This window comes from Plecotus auritus (assembly GCF_963455305.1).
Source record: "Plecotus auritus genome assembly, chromosome: 7".
Lineage (NCBI taxonomy): Eukaryota > Metazoa > Chordata > Mammalia > Chiroptera > Vespertilionidae > Plecotus > Plecotus auritus.
In genome coordinates, this window is record NC_137774.1 from 58,968,972 (window position 1) to 58,994,148 (window position 25,177).

At 44.7% G+C, this 25,177-nt stretch overlaps 1 protein-coding gene across 8 annotated transcripts in view; it reads left to right on the plus strand.

Annotated features, from left to right (window-relative positions):
- The window catches only part of IQCK (IQ motif containing K), a 140,838-nt gene that overhangs the window by 92,355 nt on the left and 23,306 nt on the right, over positions 1-25,177 (plus strand). For 4 of the 8 annotated variants that reach the window (XM_080681865.1, XM_080681871.1, XM_080681870.1 and 1 more), the window contains one exon: positions 14,749-14,839. The exons of 2 other annotated variants lie outside the window; for them this stretch is intronic. In XM_080681865.1, the coding sequence (XP_080537991.1) occupies positions 14,749-14,839 (91 nt within the window). Of the gene's footprint in view, positions 1-3,714; positions 5,401-14,748; positions 14,840-25,177 lie in introns of those variants that run through there. 2 more of the 8 variants (XM_080681869.1, XM_080681866.1) reach the window with 1 other exon arrangement.

Here is a 25,177-nt window from a genome sequence, read left to right on the forward strand (position 1 = left end):
TAAAAGTAGCAAGAGAAAAACAGTTAGTTACCTACAAGGGAGCTCCCATACAAATGTCAGTTGATTTCTCAATAGAAACCTTGCAGGCCAGAAGGGAGTGGCAAGAAATATTCAAAGTGATGAAAAGCAAGGACCTAAAACGAAGATTACTCTACCCAGCAAAGCTCTCATTTAGAATTGAAGGTCAAATAAAGAGCTTCACAGACAAGAAAAAGCTAGAGGAGTTCACCACCACCAAACCAGTATTACATGAAATGTTGAAGGGTATTCTTTATTTTTTAAAAATGTGGAACACAGGGAACTGCAATACTGTCCAGTTGTTTCTTTCTCTTTTTTAAAAAAATATATTTTTACTAGAGATCTGGTGCACAAATTCGTGCATGGGTGTGGTCCCTGGCCAGCGATTGGGGCCGATCAAGGCTGGCCAGCTGCAGGGAGGAACTGCGGGATGTTGGCCAGCCACGGGAAGTTGGCTGTGGGAACGCACTGACTACCCGAGGGCAGCTCCTGCATTGAGCGTCTGCCCTCTGGTGGTCAGTGCACATCATAGCAACCAGTCGACCAGTCGTTCCAGTTGTTCAGTTGACCGGTCGCTTAGGCTTTTATATATATAGGTTGATTTCAGAGAGGAAGAAAAGGGAGAAAGAGAGAAATAGAAACATCAATGATGAGAGAGAATCATTGATTAGCTGCCTCCTGCATGCCCCACACTGGGGATTAAGCCTGCAACCCAGGCTTGGTACCCTTCAGTCCACAGGCCGACACTCTATCCATTGAGCCAAACCGGCTAGGGCTTGAAGGGCGTTCTTTAGGAAGAGAAAAAAAGAAGAAGAAAATGATCAATAATATGAACAATAAATGGCAATAAATAAATATCAAGAATTGAATCTAAAAATCAAAATAAACAAGAATCTAATGAACAAAATAAACTGATGACTAAAATACAATCAGATGCATGGAAACATGGAACAGACTAACAAACCTCAGAGGGAAGGGGGGAAGGGTGTAGGAAGAGATTAATCAAAGATCTTATATGCATACTAGTATATTCATTACCTATGTACACAGACAATAGGGTGGTGAAGGCCTGGGGCAGGGTGGGATCTGGGTGGAGGACAAGGGGGAGATGGGGAAGAGGGACATCTGCAATACTCTCAACAATAAAGATATTTAGAAAATGTGCCTGGCACCCTGGCCGGTTTGCTCAGTGGTTAGAGCATTGTTCTGCCGACTGAAGGGTCATGGGTTCAATTTCCGGTCAAGGGCTCGTTCCTCGGTGGCAGATTCCCCAGCCCCAGTAGGGATGGGTGTGGAAGGCAGCCAATAGTTGTGTTTCTCTCACTTTGATGTTTTTCTCTCTTTCTCTCCCCCTCCTCCCTCCCATCCACTCTTTCTAGAAATCAGTGGGAAAATATCCTCGGGTGAGGATTAAAAGAAAAAAAGAATATTTGCTTTGGCTCAGCCAGGTGGCTCAGTTGCAGAGTCAGTCCTCGGTTGGTTTTTTACAGGAGGCAACCGATCGATGTTTCTCTCCTATCAATGTCTCCCTATCTATCTATCATCTATCTATCTATCTATCTATCTATCTATCTATCTATCTATCTCTTTCTGTGAATATCAATAAACATATCCTCGGGGGGGAGGGGGTGAATGGCGGCGGAATAGACAGACGTGTTCCCAGCCTTGTTCCTGAGCAGAAAGAAAGAACAGCTGAGGGTCGCACGAGGAGTGTTTGTTGGCAAGTTAAGGGACAGCTAAACTCCAGGAGAAGGTGGGGGACTGCTAGACAGGGTTCCCCAACCAGGCAGCCCCCACTGCGGCTGGGTCCCCTCCTGGGGCTACGGGCTTGGATGCAGAGACTGCACCATCTTAAAAGGGAAAGTGGAGCTTATCAGAAGCCTGAAAATCCACAACTGCGGCACCCACCGAACAGCTGCGAGCCCCAGAACACCGGTCCCCAATTGGCATAAACATGCGGATTCAGAGGAGCTCTACACTCCACCACGGAAAGGTCAGATTTCGCCTAGGATAAAGTGAGGTCTCTGGTCCCGGTGGGAGAGAGGAACGCGTGTTTTGCAGGAGCTGGAGGACCAGGGAAGTCTGTGCCTAGAAAAATCCGTGGTTGTTGGGGCTGGCGTGATCCGTGAATGTGGAAGGGGGTCCTCAGATCTGCTAACAGAAGGGATCTCTAAAAAGCAACCATTTTGATCTGACGTGCAGGGACAGCCCAAGAATTTCAAAGGTGTGCCGGCTGCTTAGACTTGTGCGCAGACCCATTGTTCACACACTTGGGCTTTTTCCTCTTCAAATCCTTGCTTCTGATTACTAAGCCCAATACATAGGATCACCCACTTGGGGACACCCTGGAGGACTGCAGGGGAAAGTTGTTTTTCTGGAACCTGGGGATCAGAGCAGGGAGTGACCATCCGAGAGCCAGCTCTGAGGCAGCCCACTTCCACAAACCGGTATTGAGTGCCACAGGGAAAGAAGGATGTAAATATAGTCTAGAGAGGCCAAAGAGATCCAGAAGTCAATCCAGAAACACTGCCACCCAGGGGCTGAATCACAAATTGACTCTTGTGTAATCAAAAATAAAGGAATATGAGAAATTAAGACACACTGCCTGCTTAAAAATCAGGACTGGCTTACAACACTGAGGAGCAGTAGAACACAGGGAACTGCAATACTGTCCAGACTGAGAAACAGGCGTGCCAAACGGAACAATAGAGGAAGTGAATGACCTTCACTACTGCACATTTTATTTTTTATTTTTATTTTTTTATTTTCATTTTTTGCATCTTTTACTCAAGAAACCATTTTTTTTCTTTTTTCCTCACTTGATTTTACCTTTTTAATTATTACATTTTTATTTTCAATCATATCATTACTACTACTATTTTACCTTTTTTTTAAGCATTTTATTTTCTCTTTATTTTACTTTGGGATTAGTGTTCTACATTCTATTTTCATCTTTCCTTTACCATCATTTTTACTCTATCTCAACTCTACCTTTATGCCATCACTCTCTTCCTAACCTTTCCCCTTTTGGTGTCCTGCTTATCTTATTCCTTTCCTGCTTTAGATTTTCCCTATTCTTTCTGTTTACCCCCTGATAAAATTTCACCCTACTTATATATCTAATCTACAATCCCCTGCTCCAAGTCCATGCACACCTCTCTCTTTGTTGTCTTAACTATCCAAAAAATTGTCTTTCTCTGTCCTTTTGTTGTTGTTTGCTTAAATGTTGATTATATCGAATTTTTATGCTTTTTTGTGATATAGTTTTGCTTATTCTTTGTTTGTTTGTTTGTTTGTTTGCTTTGTTTTTGTTTGTTTTTGTTTTTTGCTTCTGTTTTCCCTGGCCTTGCTTGATATTAGTTGGTGTTGTAGTTTGTATTAATCCCCAGGTACTTGTTGCTGGCATTTCCTGGGATTAGTGGTTGTTCTATTGGAGTTTTCTCCCCATATATATAGTTTGTTCCCCTTTCTCTCTTAGTCTCTTTCTTGTCTCTCTTACTTTTTTTTTCTTTTCCCAATTTCATTTTGACACTCTTTTTTTCTTTCTCCTCTTCTTCTTTCTCTCCTATCCCCTAATTTGCCTTTCTCTGGTGGTCACCTTTATTGGAGGTTATTAATATTGTGAATACATTTCTGTTCAGTGCCTTGTGTGTTGTAACTGGTTGTGTTGTATTTTGTGCCTTTAAATCAACACAGGAGAGAGAGAACTACATAACCAGACATCCGGAGAAGAGAGACCATGGGGAGACAAAGAAACAGCCCTCATATGAAAGAAAAGCAGGCATCACCAGAAAAGGAAGTAAACTAAATGGAGGCAAGCAACCTTCCAGAGAAAGAATTCAGAGAAATGGTCATAAGGTGGATGAAAAGAATGGAAGACAAATTCGACAATATGAGTAAGAACCAAGAGGAAATGAAGAAGAACCAAGAAGAAATGAAAAAATGACATCGCTGCTGTAAAGAACTCAATAGAAAGCATCAAGAGTAGACTAGAAGAAGCAGAGGACCGCATCAGTGAGCTAGAAGACAAGATGGAAAAAAATACCCAAGTAGAGCAGCTTCTAGAAAAAAAAATTAAAAAGCAGGAGGAGAGCCTAAGGGAACTTTGGGACAACAAGAAACAAAACAACATCCACGTAATAGGGGTTCCAGAAGGAAAGGAAGCTGAGCAAGGAATAGAAAACCTGTTTGAAGAAATAATGACAGAAAACTTCCCTGATATAGGGAACAAAAAACCCACAAAAATCCAAGAAGCTCACAGAGTTCCAAGCAAAATGAACCCCAAAAGACCGACGCCAAGGCACATTATAATTAAATTGGCAAACACCAATGACAAAATAAGAATCTTAAAAGCGGCAAGAGAGAGACAGAAAGTTACCTACAAAGGAACCCCCATCAGACTAGCAACTGATTTCTCAACAGAAACTCATCAGGCCAGAAGGGAATGGAATGAAATATACAAAGTCATGCAAAGGAAGTGTCTGAATCCAAGAATACTGTACCCAGCAAGGCTGTCAATCAAAATTGAAGGTGAAATCAGGAGCTTCACAGACAAAAAAGGACTAAGGGAATTTATTACCACCAAACCAGCAATGCAAGAAATGCTAAAGGGTCTGCTGTAAAAAAAAAAGAAAAGAAATAGGAAGCAAAGAAGGAACACGGGGTAAAGAATAAAAATGGCGACAAATAAGTACCTATCAATAATAACTTTAAATATAAATGGATTAAATGCCCCAATCAGAAGACATAGGGTAACGGATTGGATAAGTAAACATGACCCATATATCTGCTGTATAAAAGAAACCCACCTCAGAAAAACAGACGCACACAGACTGAGGGTGAAGGGATGGAAAAAGGTTTTCCAGGCGAATGGAAATGAAAAAAAAGCTGGGGTAGCAATACTTACAACTGACAAATTAGATCTCAAAGTGAAGGACATAAGAGATAAGGAAGGCCACTTCATAATACTAAAGGGAGCAATCCAATAAGAAGAAATAACTCTGGTAAACATATATGCACCCAATACAGGAGCACCCAAATACATAAAAAATCTCCTGGAGTATATCAAGGGAGAGATTGACAGCAATACAATCATAGTAGGAGACTTTAATACCCCACTACCACCATTGGACAAATCCTCTAAACAAAAAAATCAGCAAAGAAACATCAATCCTAAATGACTCACTAGACCAGATGGAATTAATTGACATCTTCAGAACATTTCACCCCAAAGCCACAGAATATACATTCTTCTCAAGTGCATGTGGGTCATTTTCAAAGATAGACCATATGTTGGGACATAGGCAAAATCTCTTCAAATTCAAGAAGATAGAAATCATATCAAGCATCTTCTCAGACCACAGTGGCATAAAACTGGAAATCAACTACAATAAAAACAATCCAAAGAAATCAAACACATGGAGACTAAACAGCATGCTATTAAACAATGACTGGGTTACCAGAGAGATCAAGGAAGAAATAAAAAAACATCATGGCAACAAATGACAATGAAAACACAACAATCCAAAATCTATGGGACACAGCGAAAGCAGTCTTGAGAGGGAAGTTCATAGCTCTACAAGCATACTGCAAAAAACAAGAAACAATGGTAATAAATTACCTAGCCCTACAACTCAAAGAGTTAGAAAAAGAGCAACAAGAAAAGCCCAGTGTAAGCAGAAGGAAGGAAATAATAAAGATCAGAGCGGAGATAAACAACATAGAGACCAAAGAAACAATACAAAAGATCAACAAAACCAAGAGCTGGTTCTTTGAAAGGATAAACAAGATTGATGAACCTCTAGCCAGGTTCACCAAGAAGCAAAGAGAGAGGACTCAAATAAACAAAATCAGAAATGAAAGAGGTGAAATAACAACAGATCCCGCCAAAATACAAAGGATTGTTAAAAAATACTATGAACAACTCTATTCCAACAAACTGGACAACCTGGAGGAAATGGACATATTCCTAGAAAAATAAAAACTTCCAAAACTCAGTCAGGAAAAATCTAAACAGCTCAATATGCCAGTAAATATGGAAGAAATTGAAGCAGTCATCAAAAAGTTTCCAGCAAACAAAAGCCCGGGGTCAGACGGCTTCACAGGAGAGTTTTACCAAACATTCAAGGAAGAACTAAAACCTATCCTCCTCAGACTATTCCAAAAAATTCAAGAGGAGGGAACACTTCCAAGCTCATTCTATGAAGCCAGCATCACCCTAATACCAAAACCAGATAAAGACAACACAATGAAAGAGAATTACAGGCCAATATTCCCCATGAACGTAGATGCCAAAATCCTCAACAAAATTCTAGCAAATCGGATCCAGCAGTACATCAGAAAGATCATACATCATGACCAAGTAGGATTTATCCCAGGAATGCAAGGATGCTACAATATCCGCAAATCAATAAACGTGATACCTCACATAAACAAATTGAGAGATAAAAATCACATAGTCATATCAATTGATGCAGAAAAAGCTTTTGACAAAATCCAACACCCTTTCTTGATAAAAACTCTCAATAAGGTGCGAGTAGAAGGATCATAATTCAATATAATAAAGGCTATATATGATAAACCCACAGCTAACATCATACTCAATGGGCAAAAACTAAAACCATTTCCCCTAAGGACAGGAACAAGACAGGGATGCCCACTCTCACCACTCCTGTTTGACATAGTACTGGAAGTATTAACTATTGCAGTTAGACAAGAAGAAGAAATAAAAGGCATCCAAATTGGAAAAGAAGAAGTAAAGCTGTCCTTATTTGCAGATGACATGATATTGTACATAAGAAACCCGAAAGACTCCATCAAAAAACTAACAGACTTAATAAATGAATTCGGCAATGTAGCAGGATACAAAATTAACGCCAAGAAATCTATGGCATTTCTATACACCAATAGTGAACTTACAGAAAGAGAGACTAAAAAAGCAATCCCATTTACCATCGCACCAAAAAAATTAAGATACCTAGGAATAAACTTAACCAAGGGGGTAAAAGATCTATACGTGGAAAACTACAGGTCACTGAAAATAGAGATAGAGGAAGACGTAAACAGATGGAAGAACATACCATGTTCGTGGATTGGTAGAATCAACATCATTAAAATGTCCATACTACCCAAAGCAATCTATAGATTCAATGCACTCCCCATTAAAATACCAACGGCATATTTCACAGACCTAGAAAGAACTCTCCAAAAATTCATCTGGAATAAAAAAAGACCCCGAATAGCCACAGCAATCCTGAGAAAGAACAATAAAGTAGGAGGGATCTCAATACCAGATTTCAAGCTGTATTACAAAGCCACTGTTCTCAAAACAGCCTGGTACTGGCACAAGAACAGACATATAGACCAATGGAATAGAATAGAGAATCCAGATATCGACCCAAACCACTCTGCGCAATAAATATTTGACAAAGGAGGCATGAACATACAATGGAGTCAAGACAGTCTCTTCAATAAATAGTGTTGGGAAAATTGGACAGATACATGCAAAAAAATGAAATTAGATCACCAACTTTCACCATACACAAAAATAAACTCAAAATGGATACAGCACTTAAACATAAGACACGAAACCATAAAAATACTAGAGGAATCCACAGGCAGCAAAATCTCAGACATATGCGGAAAGAACTTCTTCACTGATACTGCCCCTAGGGCAATGGAAGCCAAAGAGAAAATAAACAAATGGAACTACATCAAAATAAAAAGTTTTTTCACAGCAAAAGAAACCATCAACAAAACAACAAAAAACCCCACTGTATGAGAGAACATATTTGGAAATGTTATCACTGATAAAGGTTTAATCTCCAACATCTACAGGCAGCTTATACAACTTAATAAAAAGAAGATAAATGATCCAATAAAAAATGGGCAACGGACCTAAATAAGAATCTTTTCGAAAGAAGACAGAAGGAAGGCCAAGAGACACATGAAAACATGCTCAAAGTCACTAATTATCCGAGAGATGCAAATCAAAACGACAATGTAATACCATCTCACACCTGTCAGAATGGCTATCATCAACAAATCAACAAACGACAAGTGTTGGCGAGGATGCGGAGAAAAAGGAACCCTCGTGCACTGCTGGTGGGAATGCAAACTGGTGCAGCCACTGTGGAGAACAGTATGGAGTTTCCTCAAAAAACTGAAAATGGAACTCCCATTTGACCCAGTAATCCCACTCCTAGGAATATACCCTAAGAAACTAGAAACACCAATCAGAAAGGATATATGCACCCCTATGTTCATAGCAGCACCATTTACCATAGCTAAGATTTGGAAACAGCCTAGGTGCCCGTCAGCAGATGACTGGATCAAAAAACTATGGTACATCTTCACAATGGAATACTATGCTGCCATAAAAAAGAAGGAATTCTTACCATTTGTAGCAACCTGGATGGAATTGGAGAATATTATGCTAAGTGAAATAAGCCAGTCAATGAAAGAAAAATACCACATGATCTCACTCATTTGTGGATAATATAAAACATTATAAACTGATGAACAAAAAGATAGATACAGAGGCAGTAAAGCATCAAACAGACTGTCAAATTACAGCGGGAAGGTTAGGGAGAGGTGGGGGAAATAAGAGATCAACCGAAGGACTTATATGCATGCATATAAGAATAACCAATGGATGCAAAACATTGGGGGGGGGTGAGGGCATGTATGGGAGTTGGGTGGGGGGGCAATGATAAGATATGTACACATATAATACCTTAATAAAAAAAATAATAAAAATAAATAAATAAATAAATAAATAAATAAATAAAATAAACATATCCTCAGGTTAGGATTAAAAAACAGAAAAGCATATTGGCTTTGGGGTCTGACTGAAAGGGAGTCCTGCTTCTTATCTGTGGTCTTGGGTGAGCTGCTCGACCTGGAGGTCTGTCTCTCCCTGGTCACATGGGTGTCACATGGGTGTGGCTGGGGGCTCCTGTGGGGATTAAATAGGATTAAATGCCTTGTATGGTATTAAACAGACCCCTGGTGCAGAGTGGATGATGAATAAATGGTGGCTGGTTTTAGTAATATGTATTTTAAACTGTAAAGAAAAACAAGAGGCCTACCAGTCAAGGGCATGTACCTTGGTTGCGGGCACATCCCCAGTAGGTGTGCAGGAGGCAGCTGATCGATGTTTCTCTCTCATCAATGTTTCTAACTCCCTATCCCTCTCCCTTCCTCTCTGTAAAAAAATATGTTTAAAAAGAAAGAAAAACAAGAGGAGATGTTTCTTCCAGGTGGTCTCCTAGAGCAGTGGTTCTAAATGGGCCTTCAGAAGGACGTGGCCGTGAGAGCCGGAGGGCATGGTTTGCACATCCACTCTTAGCAGGAAGGTGCCACGACCACGTCAGCAGAACCCTAATGCTGTGGCCTCGCTGTGAGACCCGGGTGCCAGCCCTTCCGTGAGGCTCTTCTCACTGATGCAGCTTCATTTGGGTTAGAACCAGGGATCTGAGTTTCTGGCCCAAATCTGCAGTTTACCAGCTCGATGGGCCTCGCGCTCTCCTTTGTGAGAGAGAAACCCCTGTCAGTGTTGCATGGCTTGCAATGGTGTCCCCTGCCGCCTGCACAGGAAGCCTGTTGGGGGCTGGTCCAGCCTTAGAGAACTGCTGCTGGTGCCAGGTGGCAACTTTGGTTTGGGAATTTGATCTAAAAGCAGCGGATGGGGTGTTCTGGGCTTTCGTTGGGAGAGTGGAGGGTAAGAATTCGGTGGTGAGGGGAAGAGGGAGGTGGACTGGGTATTTGGCCATTGAGGAGCATTTGGAAGAAATAGTGGGGGTGTTGAAAGGAGAATTTTGAAGAATAGGGATGTTGAAAGGAGATTTTGTTTGATCCTGTGTTTGAAGCATATGTTCTAGACCAGCGGTCGCCAACCCGTGGTCCACTGGTGGTCCTTGAGATCCAAAAGGTTGGCGACTGCTGCTCTAGACGGAGGCTTTCCTTTCACACTTCGGTCTATCACACCTAGGAGTGACTCCTTCTGAAGGACATTGCAGCGAAGAGGGCGAGGCTGGGGATGGCTCCTGCCCTGTGGCGTCCCGGCCTGCAGAGCCATGTGCCTGTCCCTTAGTTGCCAAGTAAATCTGCATGTCTGCAGAGATCATGATCCTCATAAAAGCTCCAATTTATTGAGTGCCTACTAAGCACCAAGCACCCTACATGTTATTTCTAACCTTCACAGCAGATTTAATAAGTAGAAGCGGTTATTGCACCCGTCCTGCAGGGAGGAGACTGGCTCCAAGGCTGAGCCGCATGCCCTGGGCACAGCTGCTGGGTGCAGAGCTGAGGTGGGCACAGCTGCTGGGTGCAGAGCTGAGGTGGGCACAGCTGCCGGTGCAGGGCTGAGGTGGGCACAGCTGCCGGGTGCGGAGCTGAGGTGGGCACAGCTGCTGGTGCGGGGCTGAGAGAGTTCATACTTCCTGCTGCACCCTCTGCCTCACTGCTCTCACGGCCTCTGGGGGCTGCACCCAGCAGGTGGAGGCGGAGGCGGAGGGGGGGCCGGGCTCACACTCTCCAGGCACACCCAGAGACACACCACAGAGCAAGCGAGGGGCTGGCATTGCCTCCGCCGGGCACGCCTTGGAGAAGCAGATAGAAGGCCACGTGGAGTGTGATTCCACTTCTGTGAACTGCCCAGAACAGGCTAATCTACAGGAGCAGAGCATGGGTTGGCGGTTGCCTAGGGCTGGGGATGAGGGCTGATAGCTAACGGGTTTTGGGGTGATGGAAATGTAAAATTTATTGTAGTGATGGTTGCACCTGTCCGTGATTTTACTGAAAACCATTGAAATATGTACTTTAAATAGGTGCATTATTGTGGTATGTGAGTTATATCTTGACAGAGCTGTCACAAAAACAATAAAAATGAAGGCACAGATGATCCCATACCCATTAGGATGGACACTATAAAAATAGAAAGTAGGCCCTAACCAGTTTGGCTCAGTGGCTAGAGCATCGGCCTGCAGACTCAAGGGTCCCAGGTTCGATTCCGGTCAAGGGCATGTACCTTGGTTGCTGGCACATCCCCAGTAGGGGGTGTGCAGGAGGCAGCTGATTGATGTTTCTCTCTCATCAATGTTTCTAACTCTCTCTCCCTCTCCCTTCCTCTCTGTAAAAAATCAATAAAATATATTGAAAAAAAAATAGAAAGTAAGTAATGGCAAAGATGTGGAGAAATTGGAGCCCTTGTGCATTGTTGGTGGTAGGAATGTAAAGTGGTGCAGATAAAGTGGTTTCTTTAAAAATTAAAAATAGAATTACCATATGATCCAGCAATGAGATATTTGTACACACATGTTCATAGCAGTGTTATTTATGATAGGCAAAAAGTGGAATTAAGCCAAGTGTCCATTAATGGATGAATGGATAAGGAAACTGTGGTCTGTCCATACAAGGGAATATTATTAAGAAGGAAACTCTGACGTACACTACAACATGGATGAACTCTGAGGACATTATGTAAGCGAAATAAGCCAGACATAAAAGGACAAATACGTGTGACTCCAGTTATGTGAGGTGCCTAGAGTGGTCAGACTTACAGAGAGTGGGGTGAGGCTGCGGGGCCTGGGAGGAGGGACAGTGGGAGCGAGTGTGCGATGGGACAGCGTCAGCTCTGCAAGACCAGAAAGCGCGGAGGTGTCGGTGGCTGCACAGTCGTGTGCACGATGTGCCCAGTGCCCTGCGCTGGCCATTTAAAAAGGTTCATGGTGAATTGTATTTAACCACAATAAAAAATTGGGAGAAAGCAGTGAAGGCACAGACCCCAAATTACCACCTGGCTTGTTCCCTCACCTTCAGGGCTCTGTGGAGTGTCACCTGCGGAAGCCAATTCCAGCATGTCAGCAGGGCTGAATCATCTGGGATGGCTGAAAGGCATTTCCCCAAACCTGAATAGGATTGTCTGCTGCCAGACAGCTCAGGGCATCTTAATCTGCATGTTATTGCCTCCTGTTGGCCAAACATCTGAACAGCTGTAGGCTATTCCCCAATCTGACAATGCTTCTGTAAACCCTACCTTTTGAAACCCTACCCTTTGAAGTGTATGTCTCCACCTTGCCTTAGGACAAATTGTGTTAATAAAAGCAGGGGTCCTTAGTCAAGGGGTAGTCTTTAGCTCCTTTAGCTGAAGCTCCTCTGACCCCCAATGCCTTTCAAAATTATCTTTTGTCCTTGGACACCTTATTGAATCTACGCACAGCCCTTTCTCCAGATTGGGGAAACCTTTCCTAATGCTGGGACATTAGGAAGCCCTTTCTCAGGGGTCCTCCCGGCCACCTGGCTCCCACCCCTGTGCCCTACTGTTTCCATCTAGTATGTGCTCTGCAGGCCAAATAACAAAGAGCTGACCGCGTCCACACATTTATTGCCACATGCACGCCTGGTGGATGGACAGGAAGTGGTGGTGATGATGTTCGTTGGGTCACCCAGGGTTTAATAATGTGTTTTGCTGTTGTCTGTGTGGCTGCACCAGAACCTGGGTTCCAGGACAGCAGGGACTCTCTCTGCCCGCGGTGTCACTGCTGGTCCTCTGCTGGCCAGTGCCGGCCTGCAGGTGGGGCTGTTCGGGCAGAACTGCCAGGCGACTGGCGGAGTCTGTGCACAGTGCCCTTCCCTTGGCATCTGGCTGGCAAGCGCTCTCTGCACCAGGTGTGCCCACAGTAACCCAATGTCCCTGCGAACGAGCCGCACAGGGAATCTGCGCTTGCACATGACAAGGTGAGGGTGGAAACAGAGCATGCTGAGTTCCACCCGGCAGGCAGCTGCATGCTCTAGTGGCGGTAATGCAGGCACTTGATGGGTGGATCTGTTTCTGCCTGTTTTTGTTTGTTTGTTTTGTTATTTTTTCCTAAAAGAGAAATGCAGGTGATCATTTTTTTGATTATTTATATTTTCTAAAATAGTAACAAAGGTTGTTCACGCTCACTGTCTGCTTCCTGCAAGGCAGCACTGAGTGCAGTTCCTGCTTCTCCACAGCAGCTCCTGCATAGCAGCCTTTGGGTGGGCCCCCATTCTGTCAGTGCAGAAAGCACGGAGAGGTTGAAGGCTGTACCTAGGCCACACAGCAAAGAAGAAGCAGAACCAGGCAGCTTAAATCCACAGCCCTGCCTCTTGCCCTTATTCTGCGGCAGTGCACACATGTTCTCTATGGAGGTAACATGCTGGGGAGAGGTGTTGGTGCCGGCCCATCAGGACTCAGCTTCTGGTTAAGTCGCTGGACGTGAAGCACCTGCTCTTTTAAACCTGTTGGCCGCTTTAAAGGGCAATGGCCCGCCTGTCTAAGGCCTACCCTCTCTCCAAGCACCAGGCCAGCCCTGCTGATGCTTGGCATTCACTCTTAGGCTCTAAATACAAGACCTGAGCAGCTAAAGTGCCTGCCACCTTCCAGACTCAACACTCATAGTCCAGGACGTGGAAACATCGAAAGGTGTAGAGAGGGAGCTTGATGTTAAGGACAGACTGGTTCCTTGTCCCCTTGTCCTCATTATGAAAGTACAGGAAAGTATCAGGTCAAAAAAGTCACAACCACGCTGTCACCGAGAATGCTTTGGTATACAGGGAACGTCAACGTACCTGCCTTTGTCTCCTCTGTGCAGGAGGGAGTAAGGGGATGCATTCGATTCCCAGTCAGGCACATGCCTGGGTTGTGGGCTTGATCCCCAGTGGGGGGCGTGCAGAAGGCAGCCGATCACTGATTCTCTTTCGTCAGTGATGTTTCTATCTCTCCCTCCCTCTCCCTTCCTCTCTGAAATAAATTTTATAAAAGAAAGAAATGTTATTTAGCAGGTGGTTATTTACCAGGGAGGATGTTGCTTCCCTTGAGGAAACAGTTTGCTTCTTTCCCAACACCCCCTTTTGCCCTATCTGCCAGGAACCTCCAAGTCCCACGTAAAGCTCATTTATTGCAACTTATGGATTCTCCTGGTTACTCCACTTCTCTTCAGATGTGGTTCTCTTTTCTTTCTTTATTAACTATACTAGAAGCCTGGTGCACAAAATTCATGCATGGGGGGATTCCCCTCAGCCCAGCCTGCACCCTCTCCAATCCGGGACCCCTTGGGGGATGTCCGACTGTTGGTTTAGGCCCGATCCATCCCTCTCACAATCTGGGACCTCTGGCTCCTAACTGCCCACCTGCCTGCCTGCCTGATCGCCCCAACTGCCCCCTACTGCCAGCCTGGTTGCCCCCAACTTCCCTCCCACCCCACTGGCTTGGTCGCCCCTAACTGCCCCCCAGCTGGCCTGGTTGCCCCTTACTGCCCCCCCTGATGGCCTGGTTGCCCCCTACTTCCCCCCCTGCCGGCCTGGTCGCCCCCAAATGCCCCCCACTGCCGCCCTAGTCACCCCTAACTGCCCCCCTGCTGGCCTGGTCGCCCCTGACTGCCCCCCCCCCTGCCGGCGTAGTCGCCCTACACAGCCTGCGGTTCAGTCGTTTGGTCGTCCCTCACTAACCCCCCCTGCCAGCCTGGTCACCCCACGCAGCCTGCTGTTCAGCCATTTGGTCGCCCCCAAATGCCCCCCTGCCGGCCTTGTCGCCCCAGGCAGCCTGCTAGTCGTTACTGTTACTGTGATAGCATCCTGGACAATTTGCATATTCCTCTATTATTAGTATAGATTTGGTTGTACACTGGTCTCAAACCCGTTCATAGAGGAAGCAGGCTATACAAACATTAAGGGGGAAAACAGGCATTTGTCTTGTTTGCAACACAGGGGCTGTGCCTCTCCCACGGGACCATGGCTGTGGAAGAACGTGGGCTCTCAGAAGCTGTGACTAGGGCGTGGTGTGTCCACTCCGCAGAGGGTGAGTTTTATCCATTTTGTAGAAAAGGTGAATACTGCTGGCATTTGTTTTAACAGAATTTTCAAAAATTACTTTCTTCTTAACTGATTATACAAGTAATATTTGTTCTTTGTGGAGAATTCCTCAAAAAAGTAAGTCATTGTAGGCCTCACACCCAGAGATGACCACTATTGAAATGGCATCCTTCTTTTTTAAAAAACAGCTTTTTGAGATATAATTAATATGTCATAAAATTCAAGGTGTACAATTCAGTATATTCACAGGATTTGCAACCATTGCTACAGACAATGTTCGCACATTGTCATCATCCCCCAAAGAAACCCTGCTCCCCCAGCCATGCTCGCCAGACCCTCCCCCGGCAGCCGCTCCTCATCACCCTTCTGTCTCTAGATCTGCCCTTGAGATGGGCTTCTGTCACTTAGCACCATGTTTTCCAGGGGCGTCCATGTTGAGGCAGTAGCAATCATGGCTTGAATTAGCGCGGCTGCCACAGCCTGGAGGTTAGGCAGCAGGCATTCATTCCCCATGGCCTGAACGCCGCAGCCGAGGCCAGGTGCCCACGGGCTGGGTTTGGGTGAGAGCTCTCCTCCTGGCTCGCAGAAGCTGCCCTCCACTGTGTCCTCGCAAAGTGGAGGGGAGAGTGCTGGTATCTCCTCCTACTTATTTGGGGACTAATTCTGTTGGCTTGGGGTTCCACCCTGTGACCTCATTAACCTCATTCACCTCCTGAAAAGCCCCGTGTCCCATAGGCTTCCATATCGGAAGGTGGGGGTGACCAGTCCCTTCCATGGCATGGCCATCCATTCCTCAGCAGTGACGTTGAATTGTTTCTCCTTTGTGGCTGTGCAAATAGTGCTGCTACACACATTGGTGTGCAGGTTTTGTGTGGACATATGTTTTCATTTCCCTTGGATCTATACCTAGGAGTGTAATCGCAGGGTCGTAGGGTGACCTACTTTAGGTTCAGCTGTTTGCGTAACAGCCAGACTATTCCCATCTATATTCAGAGCCACATGCATTCCTGCCAGCACCATGTGAGGCTCCAGCTTCTGGGCGTCCACACTGACTTGTCACCCTCCATAGGATACGGCCGACCCCATGGGTGTGGTGGGGTCGCGTTGGGTTTAAGTCGGGTTTCCACAGAGCCTGGAGATGTTGCCCAGCTTCCTGTGCCTCTTCTGGGCATCTGTTCAGATCCTTTGCCTTTTTAATTGGATTGTCTTTTCATTGATGAGTTTTAAGAGCTCTTTATATATCCTAGATCAGGGGTTGGCAAACTTTTTGACTCGAGGGCCACAATGGGTTCTTAAACTGGACCGGAGGGCCAGAACAAAAGCATGGATGGAGTGTTTGTATGAACTAATATAAATTCAAAGTAAACATCATTACATAAAAGGGTACGGTCTTTTTTTTTTATTTCAATAGTTTTATTCATTTCAAACATTTTAACAAGAAGAATGTAAACACTAATTATTATAATTTGAAACTTCAAAAAATGGAGGAACCATAGCACAATAACATACCTTATATTGAAGATGGCAAAGGCAAAATAAAATTGCCTAACAAAGGAAAGGTACAAAAGCCTTTCAAATTAAACTTAAATATAATAAAATAATTTAAAACTAAAACAAATAGCAAAGAACAAAATGTGTAAACAGTAAATTAAACATTTTCTTTAGTGCAACTTCCAAATTATGCCCGGGACGTAGATGTAGATGGCAATGTAGACTGGGTTAAAAGGTTTTTGGTCTTTAAAACATCAACTTCAGTGGGAACAGTGTTGTTGGTCTCCTTTTTTAGCTAATGCATCAAAGTCTGGAGTTAGTTTTGTTGTGGCTATTCTCAGGATAGATCTGAGGTGTTCGTCAGTTAAGCTGGATCTGTGAGGGGCTTTGTTGATGTTCATGACGCTAAATGTCTGCTCACAAACATAGGTTGACCCAAACAGCACCAGTATCTTCTGTGCCATCCTCCGGATGTTTGGAAAGTGGCTTCATTAAGTGAAGCATAAAAGTCTCTTAGTTCAAGAGAGCTGAATTTCTCCTTTAGGACAAAGTCAGACTGAAGATCGATGAGTTCCAGTTGCACCTCTTCTGGTGCTGTTTCAGGGTTTTGTGACAAAGGACAGGCCACCAGTTGAAGTGACTGGTCAATTTTTTCAACATCAGAAAACCGACGACAGAATTCTGCATGCAGGTCATCCAGTGATTTGCTGTATTTCTTCACGTTTTGGATGGTCTCCTTCTGTGTGGCTAGTGTGGCAAAATGAGTGAAGACTTTGTCTGAAATTTGTCTGGAAAAGAAAATCAGCTTTGAATTAAAGGCTTTCACATTAGTGTACATGTCATGTACATACTGATCTTTTCCCTGTAGCTTCACATTTAGCTCATTCAAATGTGAAAATATATCTACAGCAAATGCAAAGTCACACAGCCAATTCTTGTCACTCAGCTCAGTAAATTCGTCAGACTTCCCCTTTAATTTCAAAAATGCACCAATCTCTTCTTTGAGCTCCCACACTCGTTGGAAACTTTGCCCAAACTCAACCAGCGGACACGAGAGTGGTAAAGTAAGTCGTGGTGATCCGCATCAGTTTCCTCCAGAAACTTAATAAACTGACGGTGCTGAAGTCCCTTTGCTCGAATGAAATTAACAAGCTTTACTACTGGATTAACAACATGATTAAGTTGTAATATAGACTTGCACAATGATTCCTGGTGAATAATACAGTGAAGAAAAATAACATCTTGGTTAGGGTTCTCCTCTTTCACTTTATCCTGAATTCTTTTTAGCAGTCCAACATTTTTTCCAGTTAAATTTGGAGATCCATCTGTCGTGACATTAGCAAATTTACTCCATGGTAGCTTCATTTTCTTTCTTTTTTTTTTTTTTTTAATATATTTTATTGATTTTTTTTACAGAGAGGAAGGGAGAGGGATAGAGAGCTAGAAACATCGATGAGAGAGAAACATCGACCAGCTGCCTCCTGCACGCCCCCCACTGGGGATGTGCCCACAACCAAGGTACATGCCCTTGACCGGAATCGAACCCGGGACCCTTCAGTCCACAGGCCGACGCTCTATCCAGTGAGCCAAACCGGTTTCGGCGGTAGCTTCATTTTCTTGATGACAGTAGACACCCGGTCATACAAGTCCTCTCCCCGTGTTTTTCCTTTCAGTGGCTCCATGGCTAAAAACTCCTCCATAATTTCAAAATTGTCACTAATCCCTCAGATAAAAATTAAGAGCTGAGCAGTGTCCTTTACGTCATTACTTTCATCCAATGCTAGTGAATAAAACTTAAAGAACTCTGCCTTACTATTTAACTTGCTGGCCAAGTCTTCATCAATCAGTTCCACTCGCCGAGTCACTGTCCTGCGCGATAAGCTGAGTTTTTCAAACTTGCCTTTGCTCTCTGGACACAAGAGACCTGCTGTCTCTATCATACATTCTTCCAAAAACTCGCCTTCAGAGAGAGGTTTTCTAGCTTTTGCTAATTTGAATGATAGCATAAAACTTGCTTTGGTAGTTGTCTCTTGAATTGCAGTTTGTCTGTGAAAGACATTTTGCTGAGCCTGTAATTTAGCCATCAACCTCTGTGCAGTAGCCTCCCGTTCTTGAGGTGACTGCTTGCTAGCATAGTTGCCATGCTTTGTGGCAAAGTGACGGCTGAGATTGTACTCTTTGAAGACTGCAAGTGTTTCCTGGCATATCAGACATACCGGCATTGATCGGACTTGGGTGAAAAAATATTTTGTTGTCCACTCCCTCTTAAACACTCGGCATTCACTGTCCACTTTCCTTTTCTTTGGTCCACTCATGTTTAATATTGGGCTAAAACCAACAGTACCGTTCTCTTATTAAACTCTTTACTAAAATAAGACAGTAAAGTATAAAAACAAGTGATTAAATTTACTCTACTATAACATTTTTGGTCTTCTAAAAAATATATATATAACAAAATCATCTGAAAAAGTTCAGACATGGGACAGAGGCACACCCTGACCATAGAGAACAACCCCTTTCCTCCATAGGAAACCTGTGTATCTTTCACACAGGCCCTTTGTTTATGGTAACACACATAGCTACACATTGCTATGTCTTCCAGACACACTTGTATGGGAGGTGCTAGGGCAGTGCAAAACATGGGTAACCAGTAGTTACCACTAGCACTTCTGTTACTGGCAAAAAACAGCTGCAGTGCACATAGTGTGAAAGAGCCCATTACCAATGTCAGATTGCATCCACTGGACTCTATAAAAACAACCAAGTGCCAATTTTAAATGCCCATTGCAACAGTTTTTGTTATTAAAAGCTGGAAATGGCAGGATATTTATATATATACCCCTACTGTGACAACCTGGCAGAGCATTACAAAGGAGAAAACCCAGCATCTGGTGATGTCCATAAGTACAAGACTTCAGGCTGTCATTACCAGGAAAGGGTTTCATCCAAGTATTAGATATGAACATTTGATTTTCAGTTTTTCATTTGTCCAATTACTTCTGAAACCCTGAAATTAAGCGATTTTGTAATAAAATCTTTAGTTCATCACATTTCTATACAATCTTTTTGTTCAACCCACTGAATTAGGGTTCGTTCACACTAGCCGTGCTGCCGTTGCAGTGTGGTACAGTACTGCAATGCAGCACAGCTAGAGTTAATGAAGGCTACACAGGTTTCCATCATGTTTGCGTTGATGCTAATGTGCAGTGGTGCATGTTAACACAAATGCCCTGTAGCACGCATTTTTACAGGCGCAAGGGGGAGAAGCAAACGCAGCGCAAAATGCATTTGTTTTGCCGCTAACACATGTGGTTAGTGGCCATGGTAGCGTTACTGATACCGCATCCGTATCAGCAAAAAAATGCAGCCGCAGCATGGCTAGTGTGACATGTCCTCTGTGTGTCTTTTTCCCTGCTGCGCGCGTCCGCAATGGGAAAAAAAACTGCAGTGGATACAAGCCCTAAAAGCTGAAAGTCTTTGTTGTTTTATTAACAAGTCATTGTGATGTACAGAATGTGAAAACAGGAAAAAATTGTGTTTGAGTAGAGCTCTTAATCTTACCTCAGAAAGGCTCTGATACTGTGCTCTCCAGGGGCGTGTCTCCCTACCTCACCAGGATAACGTGTCTACGCATTCCCAGGGTGATGTCGGGAGACGCGTCCGCGGGCATTACAAGGAGCCTCTGGAAGATTGAGAGGTTGTTCCTTCTACTGAATGGGCGGATATAAATCTGCCCACTCAGAAGAAGGAGCTGCGGCCGTGTTTCCCGTCGTTGCCGTGTTAACACTGCTGCTGGTGAAGGAGCGGAGGGGAGAGCAAGAGAACCCTCCGCTCTTTCGGCTCCGCGGGCCAGATAGAACAGCCGAACGGGCCGGATCCGGCCCGCGGGCCGTAGTTTGCCGACGGCTGTCCTAGATACAAGTCTCTTATCAGACACATGATTTGAGTTTTATGGTTATCTTTCCACTTTCTAGGTGTCTTTTGAAGAACAAGAATTTTTAATTTTGATAATGTCATTTATTTTTTTCATTTGTTGCTTTGTGCTTTTGGTGTCATATCTAAGAAACAATTGTTTAATCCAGGGTCACAAAGACTGGATTTTTTCTAAGAGTTTTATGATTTTAGTGCTTTCTTTCAGGTCTTTGATGGATTTTGTGTTGATTTTGTCTGCAGTATGAGATAGAGGGACTGCTCCATTCTTTTGCGTATGGGTATCCAGTTGTCCCAGCCCTGTGTGTTCAGACTGTCCTTTCCCCACTGAATGGCTCTGGCCCACTTACTGAAAATCAGTTAGTCATAAATGTGAGAGTTTTTCTGGACTTTCATTTGACTCCATTGACCTATATGTCTCTCCTTATGCCAGTACCACACTGTCTCAATTATTGTAGCTTTCTAGTAAGTTTTTAAATCAGAAAGTGTGAGTCCTCCAACTTTATTCCTTTTTTTAAATTAAGGTTGTTTTGCTTTTCTGGTTTGTTTGTTTTTTTTGAATTTTCAGTTGTCATCTTTCTTGTCAATGTTTTTTGTTTTGTTTTTTTAATCCTTACCAGAGGACATGTTTTTATTGATTTTAGGTAGAGAGGAAGGTAGGGAGAGAAACATCTATGTGAGAGAGAAACATCAATAGGTTGCTTCCCGTATATGTCCTGACCAGGAATCAAACCAAAAATGCATCCCTATCTTTAATTTTACATAAGTGAGATCATATTCCACAGCAATTATTTTCATGTGTCTCTGTTTTCTTTCCTTAACTTTATATCATAAACATATCCCCCATATGTTATAAACTGATTGTACATACTAGAGGCCTGGTGCACGAAATTCATGCACGGGAAGGGTCCTTAGGTCTGGCCGGTGATCAGGGCCTATCTGTGGGGCAACAGGCAGGGCAATTGGGGGGCCCCCACTGGCACCCACCTTGGCTTGCCTGGGGCCTGCGGGCTGGGGGCAGCTCCCTATGTTGAGTGTCTGCCCCCTGGTGGTCTGTGCATATTATAGTGACCGGTCTACCGCTGTAGTTCTGCTGTTTGGGTAATTTGCATATTAGGCTTTTATTATATAGGATGATTAGCTACATAATTTAGGTAATTTCTTATTGGGCACTTTTTTCAAAATTTCGCTATTGTAAATATTGCTGTTGTGGCTGCCTTCATTCCTAAGAGAGTTAAATTTCGTTTGTACAGCTACGGAAGATATTTTTACATATTAAAGACACTAACTTTTAAGTCGAACTTTGAGGTGACTTCCCTCAGAGTAGTAGAACAGCACAGACAGATGTCTCAAATCCCACATTTGCATCTTAGAAAAGTCACTGACCTTTCTGAGCCTCAGTGTTCTCATCTGAAAATGGAAATAATACCTTCGCAGAATTGTTTTGAAGATTAAAGACAATGTAGGGGTAGATATGTGGCCTCGCACACACCTGACCTATTATAGAAACTCAATAAATAGTACTTATAACGATGAGTATTGTCATCGTTGTTGTTGTTGTCGTTAGCTATATATATTTTTTAAACTTTAGGTAAATGTACTTATTTATTTATTTTTTATAAAGAGATCCACAGTTCTTTTTGTTTGTTTTTTAATATATTTTATTGATATTTTTATAGAGAGGAAGGGAGAGGATAGAGAGTTAGAAACATCAATGATAGAGAAACATCGATCAGCTGCCTCCTGCACACCCCCTAATGGGGATGTGCCCACAACCAAGGTACATGCTCTTGACCGGAATCGAACGTGGGACCTTTCAGTCGGCAGGCCGACGCTCTATCCACTGAGCCAAACCGGTTAGGGCTCGTTCGCTATATTAAAAGTTGCAAACACAGCAGACATGTAGCAGTATTCCTGTGAAGAATTGGGGTGACATTGAGGCCTTTCCTATAAGCCTGGGAATTGCAGTTATAATGGTTAATATCCCACATTAACCAGAGAATTGTTTTGATGTCATGCACCAAACAGATGTCTTCATTTCTAAATCGGCGTAGGTCTTTAAGGTTAGTTTCCTAGGATCATTTCATAGCAGTGTCTGTGAGCGGTCTTACCTCCATTTGTATAGCCACTGAAGATGTCGTTTACATATTGAAAACACTTAGCTTTTAATTCAAACATAGATCAGCTCTGGGAGCAGGGCTCCGCCTGGCCAGTGCAGCACACACAGCGGTGCTGGCGCCGGAAGCGGGCAGAGGGTGCCCCGAGTTAGAGTGGCTGCTTGGTCACCTCGTATCAGCAGCAGGGCTAACTGGCTTAGACCAGGTGGACGGGGGCTCTCATCCTTGTGAGAAACATCTTACTCTGCGCCTGTTGTGTGCCAGGCACGTTTCTGGTGGACTTTTGTACATTTCAGTTCATATGTAAATATCAAGATTGGCCTGTGCAATAAGGCCCCCAAGAAACCCAGCTTTATAAGTGAGGATGCAAGTCTTCAGAGGGCCGGCCAGCAGGCTGAGGGTGCCAGCCATCAGCCAGGAGCCCACTTGCTCGCAGCGGGCCTCTCTGATGCTGAGACCTGGTTGTTCCCACCGGTTGCAGCAGGTTTTGCATTTCTGGGAAAGATGTCTGTCCTTTTAACAGCCTGGAGGCATAGAGAGGGCCTGGGCCTAACACAGGAAGCTAGGTGAGGTTTCATTCATTGTTCAGCAAAGATCCACACATCTGCTGTGTGGGACCAGGCCTGCCTGCTGGGTGCGGGGATACAGGAGACCATGAGCCAATGCCTCGCTATGCTGGACACTGGAAGTCTCGAGGGAAAGCCATTGCTATTCCAGTCACAAGCACACCTTCCACCTGGGATGACTGCTGCGCAGAAGCTCAGGGCCCCACAGGGTGTCCTGGCACAGGGTGTCCGGCATCGGCCCTGGTCTGCGACTGGGAGTCAGCCGGGAGCTACTAGGTGGAGGGACGAGGGGCCGTGGCCAGAGCCCGGAGGGGCTGCAACAGGGCTGCAGAGAGGAGAGCTGGTCGGGGGAGAGGCCAGCACAGAGCAGGGGCCTCAGGACCTTGGTCAGGACTTGACCTGGCCCAAGGGCAGCAGGGATCCTCTGGGATGTAGCCGGACAGTGCAGAGGCAGTGGCGGTGGCAGAGGGCTTCGTGGGAAGGCCAGGATGTCTGAGGGGAAGGCAGGTCAGCTGACTGTGGCAGTGGGCGGGCAGAGGGGTGGATGTAGGAGGCCTTTATGGGGTAAGAATGGCATAGGTGAGAGGAGTGACCTTTCTAAGAAAGTGGTTTTGTGCTGGTCAGTGTGGCACAGTGGATTGAGCTGACCCAGGCACTGGGAGGTCACCATTTGGTTCCCTGTCAGGGTGTATGCGTGGGCTGCAGGCTTGATCCCCAGAAAGGGGCGTGCAGGGGGCAGCCGAACGGTGTTTCTATCTCTCTCTCAATCTCCCTTCCTCTCTCTGAAATCAATAAAAACATTTTTTTAAGTGGTTTTGTTTGGAGGTATGTTTCTCACCAAAGTCAGTGTTAGAAATATTTGGTTGTCCTGTCAGGACCCGGGGAGCTTCCTGTTAGAGAGGTACTTCCCTCCCTTCTTTGAATATTTAATAAGTTGAGTTTCTTCGTCCTTGGGTGTCTTGACTTGAGCCCCGTCTGGATTGCAGACCAACTATCAAGATAATGAGTGAATACTGCCCATTTTTTCAGCAGATGTAAGTGATTTCTCAACTAGTTATTACCTTGTTACAGGAGCTGCTTAAAAGTAAAGCAGAGGGCTTGTGAGGGAGGGCACTCTGCTGTGCAGAGCTCCTCAGCCAGGCGGGGAGAGCTGCTGCCCAGCCTGTCAACCTGGGCCCCTCTAGGCCTGGGACAGCAGCTGGGGGTGCAGAGCAGGAAAAGTCATAGGACGTGGCTGGCGCGTCCATCTGTGCCCATGTGCAGCCCTGGCTCACTAGGCTTTGAAGCCACAGGGTTTCGGGGACATTCTGGGGGCTGGTGGCTCTTTAAACTGCGGTGCCGACACTCCAGTTTGAGGCAGTTCGATGAACAGTGACATGGAGCTGCCCTCATAAGCTGAGACGCAGCATCTGTAGCAACACATAGGAATAGCACTTGGAGCTTACCTACACGATTTGTAGAAAATGGTTTACATTTTTCTTTAAACATAGCCTTTCCCCGTTTTTCTACAGCCACCCTGTTACATGTATAATTAAGAAATGATTTTATTGAACATCTGCCATTTGCCAAGCGATTGGTGCCGTCGCATTTCATCCTTGCACTCTGCTGACAGGAAGGTCTTCTTACCCCCATTTTAAATGAGGAAGCTGAGGCTTCAAAAGGTGGAGAGCCCTGCTGGTGTGGCTCAGTGGTTGAGTGCTAACCTATGAACCAGGAGGCCCCGGTTCGATCCCTGGTCAGGACACATGCCTGGGTTGCAGACTCGATCCCCAGTGGGGGATGTGCCCGGAGGCAGCTGATCAATGATTCTTTCTCATCATTGATGTTTCTTTCTCTCCCCCTCTTTTCCTCTCTGAAATCAATAAAAAAATACATTTTTTAAAAAGGTGGAGAGATTTGCTCAAGTCGCTCAAGTGAGGAAGGTGAGGCTGGAGGTGGAGTCACCCAGTTGCAGCACTAAAGGTAGAGTCAGGGTTTGACTACAAGGCCTGCTTGGTTCCAAAGCCTACCCTTCTATTAGCAAGCAGAAGGAGGGGAAATGTTACTCTAGGAATTCTGTGGAAACCTTTCCCAGAAAACATTTCCTTAATGTTTTGGGAATGGTCACCTACCACGGCAACCTCACCTTTGGGTAGGTCTCCTGGTCTCCCGCAGTGGGTCTGATGGGACTGGGAGGTCGCCACAGCTGCCAGCTGGCCCTGGGCCCCTCCTCCTTCTGGC